The sequence below is a fragment of the Colossoma macropomum genome, unplaced genomic scaffold (assembly GCF_904425465.1).
Source record: "Colossoma macropomum unplaced genomic scaffold, Colossoma_macropomum, whole genome shotgun sequence".
NCBI lineage: Eukaryota > Metazoa > Chordata > Actinopteri > Characiformes > Serrasalmidae > Colossoma > Colossoma macropomum.
This window is the reverse complement of record NW_023494794.1, coordinates 17,380,511-17,393,526: the sequence shown is the minus strand read 5'-3', so window position 1 is coordinate 17,393,526 and position 13,016 is coordinate 17,380,511. Positions and strand designations below refer to the sequence as shown.

Sequence of the window (13,016 nt, the reverse complement as noted above, 5' to 3'; positions counted from 1 at the left end):
TCTCTCTCTCTCTCTCTCTCTCTCTCTCGCTCGCTCGCTCTCTCTCCAGTGCCCTTTTATTGATGAGTACATACTGGCTCTGCACAACAAGATCAGGAGCAAGCCGGTGGAGTTCCCCGAGACGTGAGTTCCTCTTTTCATCTCCACCTGTGTGTGATCCATCAGAGAGACAGGAACATGTACAACGAGCGAATGCAAACCACTCCAAGCCTCTGGCTGTGTTTACCCTGATCTGGCACAGCAACTGACATGATAAGGCCCTCTTCAGTTGGCTGCTACAATTGCAAATTGCAAATGCTGCAGTTGGGTGTTACGAGGGTGTCACCTGTGAAATGTAATTGAATTTTTATCTCACTCAAGTCAATATTTATGTGATTTTGTTTGGAATAATCATAAATCCAACATAGTGTGAATCATTAAGCTAATATTCTTGCACAGGCTGTTGATTATCACTTGCAATCAACATCAGTGATTTAAATATGTTAACATCCAGGCCTAATTTGGTCAAAAAACAAGAAAAAAACTTCGGCAAGTCCCAGTTCTAGGTTAAACACAGACATTATAAGCTTCTAAAAGACACTCCATGTCTTAGCTGATGCTTGTGACAGACATATTAGCATGCTTTACCTTGTAGCAGTTTCACACAGATGGGTAGGCCTGGGTAGGCCAGGCCCGCCTAGATTAATTACATGCCTTCCCCGTCAAATGGGGGAAAAATACTTTTCAAGCCAGAATTTTAAAGACAATGTAATTTGATTTGTTTTCTGTGAGTGCTGTCATTGTATTATAGCAAATCAAATCATTACGCTCTCCTGCCTTATTTTCTCAACCCTCCAGCCTTTGCGCAGTAAGCATAGCTATCTGCCAATGCCTCAAGTATTCGGTTTGTTGTCAGAGCACCAGTAAAGGTAACCGTGACTGTTCAGACTTGTACGCCTTGAAATAATGTGCATGTTCAATACTATTGAAACATGATATATAAAGCAAGTTGAAATATTTTATTATATTATAAAACCATGACAAATCCCTCTAGGCCTCCATTGTGATACAGAGATGATGTCATGTAGTTGCACTGGACTCAACCCTACAGAAAATAAGACATTACAAAAAACTTTTTTTGGGTAATGTCGTGATCTACCTAAATCTAGACAGGCTGAAGAATATATTTAAATTAAATGAGATATTCAGCTCATTTTTCATCACTTAATGGACAAGACAGTGAGCAACCATTTGAAGCCGCAACAAAACTGGCAACCCACTAGTGTAGGGATTTTGTCAATTTTTAATAACAAATAAAATAGTTTGTTTGGTCTAAACAATGTATTTTAACAGTATTGAACATGTACATCATTTTGAGGTTTTCATGTCTTAACAGTCAGGGTTCCTTTTAAAAGATGTACCTGGGGATGTTTAGAAGTGAAATTTCACCCCATAGAGAATGTATACCCATCTAAAGCCAAAAACCGTAGTCATCTTCTGTTTTTCGACATCATCAGTTTTACTACAAAGCTTGACATGTGCTTTGCGAAAATGTCAAAGCAAACATCTAACATTACTTGATTGAATCAAAGGTAAGACATGAATGGACCAGAAATATTTTTCATGCCCACTGTAGTGGCTTAAATCTTAACATTCCATGTTAAGACAAAGACTGTTTATGCCTTTGATGATTAGGTTTTAAGTTTGTTGTTGGTGATTTTCCTTGTCTTTGCATATCTCAGCTGTCTGTAACTTAGTTATATCTTCTTCATTGGGCAAACGTGCCTGTGGTGAGCAGCATATTTAATAGTCTTTCTAATAAAGGGGGTTGGTTATTGGTTGGTTGTGTTTATGTGATGTTATCATAGGGAGGACGTGTTGGAAGAGAGAGGGTGAGGACTGCATGACTGTCGGGAATAGACTATAGCCTGATATAATGTCATTGCAGGACATAAGCGCATTTGGAATCTACCAAACTGGCCTACCCACATGCTGCCTACGCCACTGCACCAAATGTCTAGGCTGATCGACTGCCTTTTGACTGAGAGGGAAATTGTGAGAATTAGATTTTTCACTGAACTGTCGCTTTAAATTGACTGGATTGTTAATTTTGCCTTAGGGAGGTACGTTGGAAAGATATGAATAAATCACGAAAGGATTTGTCCTTGGAAAAGTGTCAGCGAAGGCAGAGAAGCTCAGAGAAGAGCCTGGCAGAGAGAGAGAATGGCTTTGCCTGCAGCATCCTCAACCTTGCGCTCTTTGAAGTTCCTCAGCTCTCTGAATATGGAGATAAAATGTCAATAAAACGTCTCTGTTAGTCTGTTAGGCCTTTTCAGCTCTTTAGAGTGTGTGTGTGTGACTGCGTGCATCTGTGTCTGTGTGTGCACGTGTTGGCTTAGCAGCACGCATGTGTTTCTGAGAGTCGGGAGGCATATCGGGGAGATTGGCAGCTGGAGTGTGTGGTTGGACAGGTTGTCATCAGCTAATGAAAGCGTTTTCTTGAGAGCCTCTCACACCCACACATGCTCGCGGTCACACACACATACATACACACATGCACTGTATGCTGATCTCAACCCACATGCAGCTATGAGTCTGCATTCCACTCCGTCACACTCTCGTGCTTTTAATTATGTACATGAGTTAAACTATATTGTATACTGTCCATTTGTCCATTTTTATAGATAACTATATATGATACAGTGTCAGAAACCACATAGGCAGGTGTTACAAATAACATGAATATGATGATAAGAGATAGGAACCAGAGATAAGGTTGTAAACTATCCTATCCAACTATCCAAAAGACTAGACTCCAAAACAGGCAGTGAATCTTCACGCATCCTCTGAGTTGTTATATGTAATATGTTCATATTGGGAAATGCCTTACCTCACCCTGCACATACGTACCCGTCACTCTGCCGTGAATGGATTTTTAAAAATGCGTTTTTAATGCAAAACAATGTCAAAACAGTGTCTCAGGCATCAGGCAGCAAATTCATAACCATTTCTTGTTATAACTTCTTCTAAGTGAGCTTTTAGAGACCTTAAACACTTAGGATGTCTGATTCCTATCACCACTGCTGTGAAGAGTTATGACTAAGTTTCTCTGGAATGGAGCGTTTTGCATCGAACAACTCTGAATGACTTTGTTTGCATCTTAATCATTTGATGAAGATTTTTTAGGATTCCTCTTCATCTTGACAAGCTTTAAGGCTGATGATTTAGAGATACAGTTTGCATGATGTTCAAAGGTGGTTTTATGTGGGGATAGACCACAGGCCATTGCCTCGGGGCCTTTGGCTCAAGATGGCACAAATTCACTGCAGATGTAAACATAAATTGATCAGTTAGAACACATATACAAACAACTACATGAATGAAATAAATGAAAAATGGGATGTGGTGTTAGTGGTCGGTTTGGCCTGAAAGAAGGCTGTTACGATGTAGACACAATAGGAGTTCACACATTAGTAAGGCTGATTTTGTTTATATTCAAGACAAAAAAAAAATAAAACAATTAGAGAAAAATGTTTAATCTTATCTCACAGGAGTTTATTATCATTATTTTATTTAACTGTATTTTACATCATTTATTTTTATTCGTCTTGCTGTTGTGGTGGGCCCTGCGACCCAGAAGGATAAGCAGCTGAGAAAATGTGTGTGTGTGTGTGTGTGTGTGTGTGTGTGTGTGTGTGTGTGTGTGTTGTAGTGGGGGGTTGCTTCCAAATACTCTTGTGCCCAGAGGCCTCGCAAGACCATGATCCTTCCCTGGCTTTATGCCTCCGTAGCTTGTTAGCTACATTAGCCTTATTTCAACCTGTTTTAGACACGGAGGAGCTTCTCTCTAGAACTTTTCTGAATTGTTACTGATTGAGACGAGCCAGAGCTTCAATATTTAGAAAGATTTGGTCTTTCTGTCACACCAGCACTGGTCAGTCGATTTCACTAGCTCAGATTTGAGTCTAAACTTGGCTAAGTGCAGCAGTAGTGAGCCAGAATTGCTAATGCTCCTGCTAACGTTAGCCTCTGGTGCTAACAGTAATGCATTAAAAGTAGCTTAAGCTAACAATTTCACACACACTACCACTCAGATTTGAATCTTTATTCTCTACATTTGCGTCAGTAAGGCTTCAGTGAGCCAGAATGGACCAGCATGTGTGTGTGTGTAAAGCTGCTTAAGCCTTCTCGCTAAGCTAACACTAGATTCTAGTGCTAACGAGGTTCCTGAAGCAAAGGTCCCTGCTAGAAAAACCAGCATAGTCCATGCTGAGTGACTAGCTAAACAAGCACCAGATCAGCAATAGACTAGCATTAATCAGCATAGACAAGTATGGAATGCATGCTCGTCTGAGCTGTTTTTTCAGCGGGGTAGCTAAGCTAACAACTCCTCACACAAATAACCAGGTTTACTCCCTCAAATTTGAGTTGTTATCCTCAGAATTTGCGTCAGCGAAGCTTCAGTGAGCCAGAATGAGCCTGTGCTCGGCTGTAAAGCTAGTAAAGCTGTAGCATGCTAAGCTACTGCTGTGATACCTGCTGCTAGAACAACTGTAGACACCACATTTCACAGTTTGTTAGATAGATGTGGAATATAAATTTGACACCGTTGTGATTGTAAATACCCACACTTGTATATTTTGGTCTCACGTTATTTGGTCCCCTATAGATTATCTACAGATGCTCAAATTGTTAATAAACTATCTGTTGAAACTCAGTCGATTCTAAACAGCGGTGGGGTTAGGGTTAAGATTTGGACCAGGGTTAGGGCTAGGACCAGTGTGAAGGTTGGGTTTAGGTTTTGGGTTGAGGTTAAGGTTAGGGTTAGGATTAGAGCCAGGTTTAAAGACATTCTGGTCAATTTAGTAGATATATAGTTGAATGTAACTTGAAAGTAAATTAAGTTTATACAAAGCATCTAACGTGGACTATCCAAATAAAGCTATTTTAGCTAACAACCTGCTGCACAGTCCAAACATTTTGAATGAGTAGGCCTGGGCTGCGTTCGTGCAGGCATGTTCTCTAGCTGTAAGCAGCGCCATAATCCTCTCATTAGCACATTTGAGTATATTGGACCGTCTTTTTTGGATCGCCCACTTTGCTGCACTCATTGCTTACGTTTTTTAATCAAATATATGAACTATCCCCATGTCTCACTATGTATTTTCTGGTAATGTAACTATTCTGTTGTGCGGTTGTTGTGCAGTACACTGTCATCTTTTGAATCCCACATTGCTGTCACTGTCTCTTTCAGCATTGGTTACTTTTAGAGGATTAGAGCACAAAAGATGCTTTGAGTTGTGCTGCCTTTGATTTGATTGCCACCCAGCTTCTCTACCACTCTCTGTTAAATTCCATCTGTCTGCTTCGAAGCTTTTACAAAATGACTGTCTGACAGCGGACGTAATGATAGCTCTGCCAGTTTGTTGTCTACTCAGGGACTTCGTGTTTTTTGTGACCGCATTTGGGATTTCCTGTAACAACGGGTTGTCATAGTTGTATTTCAGTCCCAAGGCCCTAAATAGGTTTTGTGGAGAATAGAGAATCATTTCTGTGACTGGGTGAAGAGATGAATAAATCCAGGATAAAGCTGGATCATTGTAATGATCAAAGTCTTATTTGATCATTCAGGTAAAAGACTTCATTTATGAGATCAAAGTCAATTTTATCGACCTGGATTGCGAGATAAAAGTCTATTAAAACTACTGCTTTTAGATAACACTGATTTCATGACCTTATTCAATTTTATTTCCTTCAGGCCGACTGTCAGTGAAGGCCTGAGGAACCTAATCCTGAGAATGCTGGACAAGAACCCAGACAACAGGATCACCATTCCTGAGATCAAGGTGAGTTAATGTGCAATCTAAATCTGTATGTGACAGAATTTGAGTCCCTTTAGGCACATTTCTTCCTAAAATAAGAGATTTGGACTCCCAAGCCCCACTGGTTTGGGGAAAGTGTCACTTAATGTGGAACCTATTTGAACACCATCATGACTAGCAAAGTGTTTTCAACTGAATATAAGCTTTCATGACCTTATCAACTAAGGTTAATCATTACTGTACTTCTTGCCAATCTTAAATGTGCACTGAACAACTAAAGGTGAGCTAACATGCAGTCAGATGTGATCTCTGTTTTCTGCCAGACACGTGAAGGAGTACGGGGGTATGCACCCGGACGTTGCAAACAGAGGTTAAACGCTGCAACGGCTATCTGGCTCCTACCTTATCACTCCAAAGCAGGGGCATCCCAGCTTGTTCAAAGCTCCATATACTGAGGAGCACATCACACGTTGTTTCGCTCAGATTGCTTTGTCCTAGAGGTATTACAGAATATTCAGGGCCTCTTTCGAGTGAATCTTCCTGTAGAATTACATTGCTTATGTTCATATCAGAAGGTTTATCAAATAAATATCTCAGATCAGTGCTCCTACTCTGGGAAGCTTTAGTGATTTTAGCCTAGGTGTGCTTCATCTTCATGTGAGAATTCCACAGGTGTAGGGAAGAAGTGAGGGCCCCTAATATGGAACCTATGTGCATGCCATCAAGACTAGCAAAGGGATTTCTACTGAATATAAGCTTTCCTTGATCTTATTAACTAAACTTAATTGTTGCAATGTTTTTGCAGATGGTAACTTTGGTGTGAGGTAGCACACATTCAAAAGTAGACTAAGCAAATTTCATACACCTGCATAATAAGCTGAGATGCCAGCAAATTACAGGTGTGATATGCAGATGCATTGGTTCCCAAGTTAAGACTCAAATTCTGTTCTGGAAACTTCCAACTGCTGCCTTGATGTGAGAGTGTGTGTAGATCATTAACACACATACACACACAGAATCCAGGCCATGTGTCATTACCTAAATATGAAATGTTCCATTAAAGCAGAACTCCCCTGAGCACACACGAGACACTTTAGGGAGCACTCCGCTCCCTCAGCTCTGTTAGATGGGGTTTTTAGGGCATGTTTTTAATGCATTTGTATATGTTTCAGATTATGTTTGGGTTTTCTCCTCTTCAACCCTTAGAAATTGATTGATAATTGCAGACACTATTGTTAGATGGCTCCAGAATGTTTGGTCTGATTGGGAATGGTGTGCTTGTATACAGCTTTCTGATCGGACATATGGTTCTCGTACAATTAAAGTTAAATGACAATTTTTTTCCTATGGAAATGAATGGGGTGAAAAAGTTTGTGCACCCAATTTGTCTCATGTTCATGCCAGTCCATTAGTCACACCCTGTTAACTATGTGAGGAACCATAGCAGCCACCTAGCAACCACCTGGGATACCATAGCAACCATTTTGCAACCATCTAAAACACCATTGTAACTGTTTGGAACCACAGGTCACAGCTTCAACTGAGATTCACCACTGAAAATGCTGTGTAGTCCAGGAATTTGAGTGGATCTTTCACAATATTATTCACTTGTGCATTTATTATACTGTAAATAATCTGTGCTGTTCTGCTGGTTTGGTTTATGCCAACAGCTGAAGTTTATAATCTCTGTCTGTGTGTGTCTAGCTGGACCTCTGGGTCACTCAGGATGGTGCTGACCCATTGCCTTTAGAAGAAGAGCACTGCACAGTGGTGGAGGTTACTGAAGAGGAGATTCAAAACTCTGTCAAATTCGTCCCCAGCCTCTCTGCTGTGGTGAGTGTGTGTGTGTGTGCGCATAGGTACAGTACCAGTCAAATGTTTGGACACACTTCATTGAATCATAAGGACATTTTATCTGGTGGTTTATGTTTAAATGATTGAAATTTGTTTCTAAGACAAATGGAAATAGTAAACTATTTATGACCACAAGTACAGCAGTGCTATAAGGTTTGTGAACCATATAGAACACTCTGAATTTCTGCATAAGTCTGACCCAAAAATTTAATCAGATCTTTGTCTGATAAATAAAGAGGACCCAATAAAACAAATAGGAAAAAATCATTTGTTTACTGAACAAAGTGATCCAACATTAAATGCCTAGAACAATCGGCTTAGTATAGGGGATAATTAGGATCAAGAGGTTCAAGGAATTGGATAACAATCAAGTGAGTGTGGGGGACTGAAGAGTTTGGACTTTACCAATCCACTGTCAGGCAGAACATTTAACACCATTATTACCCTTTCCAGGAGTGGTTGTGCAACAGAAATCTATTATTATATAGTGTAATATCCTGGGAGATCACAAAGAACCCCCAGATGACATCTAAGGATTTGCTGGCCTCTCTTGAACTGGCTAATGTCAGTGTTCTTGAATCCACTATCAGGCAAACATAAATAGTGTGTATACATTGATAGCAGGGAGCCACCATTCTTCAAGAAGAACATTACTGCATGTTTAAAGTCACCTACAGACTACCTGCAGGGGTGAAAGAATGAAAGAATGTTATTTGAATTGAATAGGCAAAAACACTGAACTTTTTGTTGAAAACCAAATGTTTCAGCATAAGAACCTAATTCAAGCTGTGAAGCATGGTGGTGGTGGATCACCATTTGTGGCTGCCTTTGGACCATGACAGCTTGCAATCATTTCATGGTGCTATTAATGCTGGTTAATATCAGGAAATTCTGCAGAAGAATGTCAGGGCATCTGTTGTCTTGTCGCAAGAAGGTGGGTCCATCAGATGTCATGTCATGATGTAAGATGGGTCTCAGTATTCTTATTAGACAGAAGGCCTATATATCTTACTGTGTTGGTTCCATATGTGTATTTCACAGTTTGATGTCTTCAGTATTATTCTAAATTATGGAAAAAAGTAAAAATAAATGAAAACTCTTCCACCAGACCTGGCCGTGGTTTTGATTTGTACTTTATATAAAAAAGTAACGTCATATAATGGCATGTATATGCTTGAAAATTGAATTACACTCGAATAATGTACTGAAAGATCATATGATAAATATAAATAAATCAGACCTCATTAGTTAAACCATTCCCTCTCTCAGCCTTCCCTCTTTCTTCCGTGTAGATCCTGGTGAAGGCCATGTTGCGGAAGCGCTCTTTCGGGAACCCTTTCGAGTGTCCCAGCAGGAGAGAGGAGAGGTCCATGTCTGCCCCAGGAAGCCTGCTAATGTGAGTGCTCCTAACACACACTGTTTATGTCTCTGTTTTCCTCTGTAGTACCTTGTGCAAACTCAGTTTACCAACATAACAGCAGTGCGTCTTATCCTGGAATGGACTGGGATGGCCACGTCAAAAGCTTGATTCTGTGGTCACTGAACAATTTTTATGTGCATTTGGATGCATATTGCTGCTGGCGGAGCAAAACCTTGTATCTCCAAAATGATAACTTTACAGGAGAAGGAAAAAACATACTGTACTTTTAATGTAAGTCAATGGAACCAGACTTTTTTCCAAGTCATTTTGGGCCTTTTCTGTTGGTTCATTCATCATGAATTTTACACACAATGTAAAGAGCAACATGCATATTCAAATTACGTCAGAACCTGAAAATGACAAAAATGGAGATGCAAGTTTCCGACAGCAGCGATATTTTGGATCGTTATCCTGCTGGAAGACCTGCCACAGCCCAGATTTAATATAGGCAGCCAGATTTTCATTTAAATATCTTAGTATGTCATGGAGTCCATAATGCCATGTACCCTAACAAGGTTCCAAGAACCTTGGGAGGAACAACAAATCCAAAACAAGAGTCCCCCACCAAACTTAACAGTGGGGTCGTGGTTCTTTATTGTATTACCATCCTTCATTTTACACCCCAGGCTCTGTTTTCGTCTCATATGACCGCAGAACCCAGTTCCAGTCAAAGTTCCAGAAGCATCTAGTGCTTACGTTTATGTTTAGATGAAAAAAAGACTTTCTTCTGGCACACCTTTTAAATAGTTTGGCATGGAAGTGACGTTTAATTGAAGTTAAAAATTAAAAGAATGGACTTTCTTTCTGCGGAACAAGACAGTGTGCTTAACGGTAACTTCAATTTTAATGCATAATAAAATACCTCCTTTTTAATATTAACACAAATGTTGTATCAATTGATAGTTTCAAATCACACCACAGAATTTCTCAGCTGAACAGACATTTTAGTGCAAATTTTAGTGTACAGTTTCTATTTACTTGCTGATTTTAACATGTTGGAAAAATAAAACATAAACATTAATGTGCCATAACTAAGTTTTTTTTCTGATGTTAAATTCAGCAAATAAACTGTAATTGTGCATTAAAATGTTCTATGTAGAGGATGTATTAACTTGTTTTCACTTACAAAATCAACAAAGCCTGTAATTTGACCAGGGGGTGCCCAAACTTATGCGTATGACTTTTTATACCCTGACAGGGTTAACCAATTACTACAGACTGTGCTCTTATTAAACCCAGCCCACTATCTTTGTCCTTCTTTAGCCTGTTTTTTGACTGTGGTCATTCACGTCAGCTGAATAGCCCCTTCTTTTCACATCCAATCCCTTTTCTCCCTCTTAAGATGACCACATGAGCAAGGTCACAGCATGCCATTTGGAATGGCTTGCTTGGCTGTTTGAACAGGTGAACAGGAGGGACACACTAATAAGCACCCATTACCTACCCCTCTGACCGGCAGCATAGCGTTTCCATAGTAGCGTGAGTCAATGACATTTACCTCCGTTCTGTTCTTCTCCGGCACTTTGTGCTGAAACGCAGCGCTCTATAAACCATGACTTTAGCGATTGTGCTACGCAGCTCTCCTCCTGCAGCGAGTGATGATGAGGCAGTGACTCTGACTCACGCTTTATTAAGTATTTATCACTCTCAGGAGAGGCAGGACTGAGGATGAGTGACTGGTCAGAACTCAGCTCAGCATCTGTCAGAACCTCCATATGACCTCCCTTCATTATGAAGACCTTTCGTATCTGTGCGTGTTTCGTATCTCTCTCTCTCTCTTTCCATTACACACACTCTCTCTCACCCTTTCTGTTTCTCTCTCATGTTTCTCTTCTCTTTTCTCTCATTTCTCTCTCTATTTCTGTCTGTATCTCTTTCTCTCTCTTTCCCCTGTTTCTCCTCTGTCTCTTTCTTTTTTCTTTCTTTCTTTCATTTCTTATTCGTATCCTTCTCTCGTAGTTCTCTCTCTCTTAATTTTCTCTTGTCTTCCTCTTCTCTTTTCTCTCTCCTATCTCTCTCTCTCTATTTCTGTCTGTTTGTATCTCTCTCTTTTCATTGTTTTCTTTTCTCTTTCCCTCTCTCTTTCTCCCCCTCTGTTTCTCCTGTCTCTATATCCTTCCTTTCTCTCTCTCTCTTTCTCTCTGTTTATATCTGCCCTGCTGTGTCTCTCTGTCTGTCTGACTGTATCTCTCTCTCTTTCCATTTTCTCTCTGTCTCTCCCTCTCCCCATTTTTTGGCTCTCTATATCATTCTTTCTGTTTGTATCCCTCTCTTATAGCTCTCTCTCTGTCTCTCGCCCTTTCTTTTCTCTCATGTTCCTCTTTTCTTTCTCTCCCACTAGTTCTCTGTCTTCATCTTTCTCTTTTTCCACTCTTCTCATCTCTTCTCTTCTCATCTCGTCTCTCTCTTTGTCTCTGTCTCTCACCCTTTCTCTTTCTCTGTTTCCTTATCTCTGTATCTCTCTCTCTCTTTCAATTACTCTCGTTTTTCTCTCTCTTCATTACTCTCCAGTATTCTCTTCTCTCTCTCTCTTTCTCTCTTTCTTTCTCTCTCCATTACTCTTTTCTCTCTCTCTCTCTCTCTCTCTCTCTCTCTCTCTCTCTCTCTCTCTCTCTCTCTCTCTAAGTTCTGGTCTGAGTGCAGCTCATCAGAGTGTTTTACTCAAGGCCGGCAGAAGCAGATAGACTTCACTCAGCGTGCTCTTCCAATCCTCTCTCACTGCCAGTGTAGCCTTGATGCCGCTCTACCTCTTTCCTTAACAAGCTCTTCCTCACACATGGAAAAAGTGTTCACTCTAACAAGCATCAGACCACAACCATCACCTGCCAGAGCAAAGCACTTGCACTGCGTTTAAGGGTCTGGATGTCTAGGCCTTGGTTTTGCTCTGAGCCACATTTTTTGCAGGTTTATTACAGGTGTTCTGTTTTTTAGACTGCTTCTTGGAAAGAAAAACACATTGATTTATGTGTTACGTCTTACTAGTGTTCTTTAAAACGCTCCCTTGGTAGCATCAGTCTTTCAGAGACAGTTTCGAGCAAGACTTGGTCAGCGAGTGAAGCCCAAAATTGGCCCATAAAAATGTTTTACCCTAACTTCCCCACCCCCTCTCTTAATGAGAGAACAAACATTTTTATGTAACTTACTTTTTTAAGATTAGATTTTATTTTTTATTTCTTAAGAAAACATCTAATGTTATGAAATAAAACTGTGCAAAATCTACAGCCCTTAACACCACACTGTCGCCAATAACCACAACACAGATGTAACAGCACGTACAGTGGAAAGAAAAAGTATGTGAACCCTTTGGAATTACATGCATTTATTTATAAAGTTGTCTTAATATATAGTCTGGAATTCCTCCAATGTACAATAAAGAAGAAATATAATCTGTTTAAACTAATAACACAAAAATAATGCATTTTTCTTGTCCATAATAAATACATTATTCAAATATTTACAGTGTAGCTTGGAAAAAGTATGTGAACCGCTAGTAAGGGGTCGGCAACCCAAATGTTGAGAAGAGCCATTTTGTCCTTTCAATAAAAATCAAACCACTTTGGGAGCCACAACATTTTAGTCCATTTTACCAGCATGTCTGTAAATATGTCTCAGTATGTGCTGATGTACTAGTATAGGATAAAAAATATAAATTAAAATGCAGACTTAGCTCTGCTTTAAGCTTTAGCTCAGCTATAGCCGCTTTTCTCACATCTCCAGCAGGAAGCTTTTCCGCAAAAGTAAAATAATTTTTAAAAAATGTCTCTCAGCAATCAGCTTTTTATGAGACTGAAGCTTCTCATTCTCCAGCTTCTTGTTCGAATTTTCTCATTCCACCTTAAATGGTACCTAAAGAACCAGAAAGTACCTGCTGCACCTTTTAAGGTGGAACGTGAAAATTCGAATGAGAAACTGAGTTCAGCTTTGTGACTTTTTAGTGTTTG

The 13,016-nt window shown here is 39.9% G+C and overlaps 1 protein-coding gene across 5 annotated transcripts in view; it reads left to right on the top strand.

Annotated features, from left to right (window-relative positions):
• camkk1a (calcium/calmodulin-dependent protein kinase kinase 1, alpha a) overlaps positions 1-13,016 on the top strand; it is a 150,421-nt gene that overhangs the window by 130,493 nt on the left and 6,912 nt on the right. For all 5 annotated transcript variants that reach the window (XM_036580437.1, XM_036580435.1, XM_036580434.1 and 2 more), the window contains exons 13-16: positions 50-123; positions 5,738-5,825; positions 7,506-7,634; positions 8,948-9,051. In XM_036580437.1, coding sequence (XP_036436330.1) covers positions 50-123; positions 5,738-5,825; positions 7,506-7,634; positions 8,948-9,051 — 395 coding nt within the window. The remainder of the gene's footprint in view (positions 1-49; positions 124-5,737; positions 5,826-7,505; positions 7,635-8,947; positions 9,052-13,016) is intronic.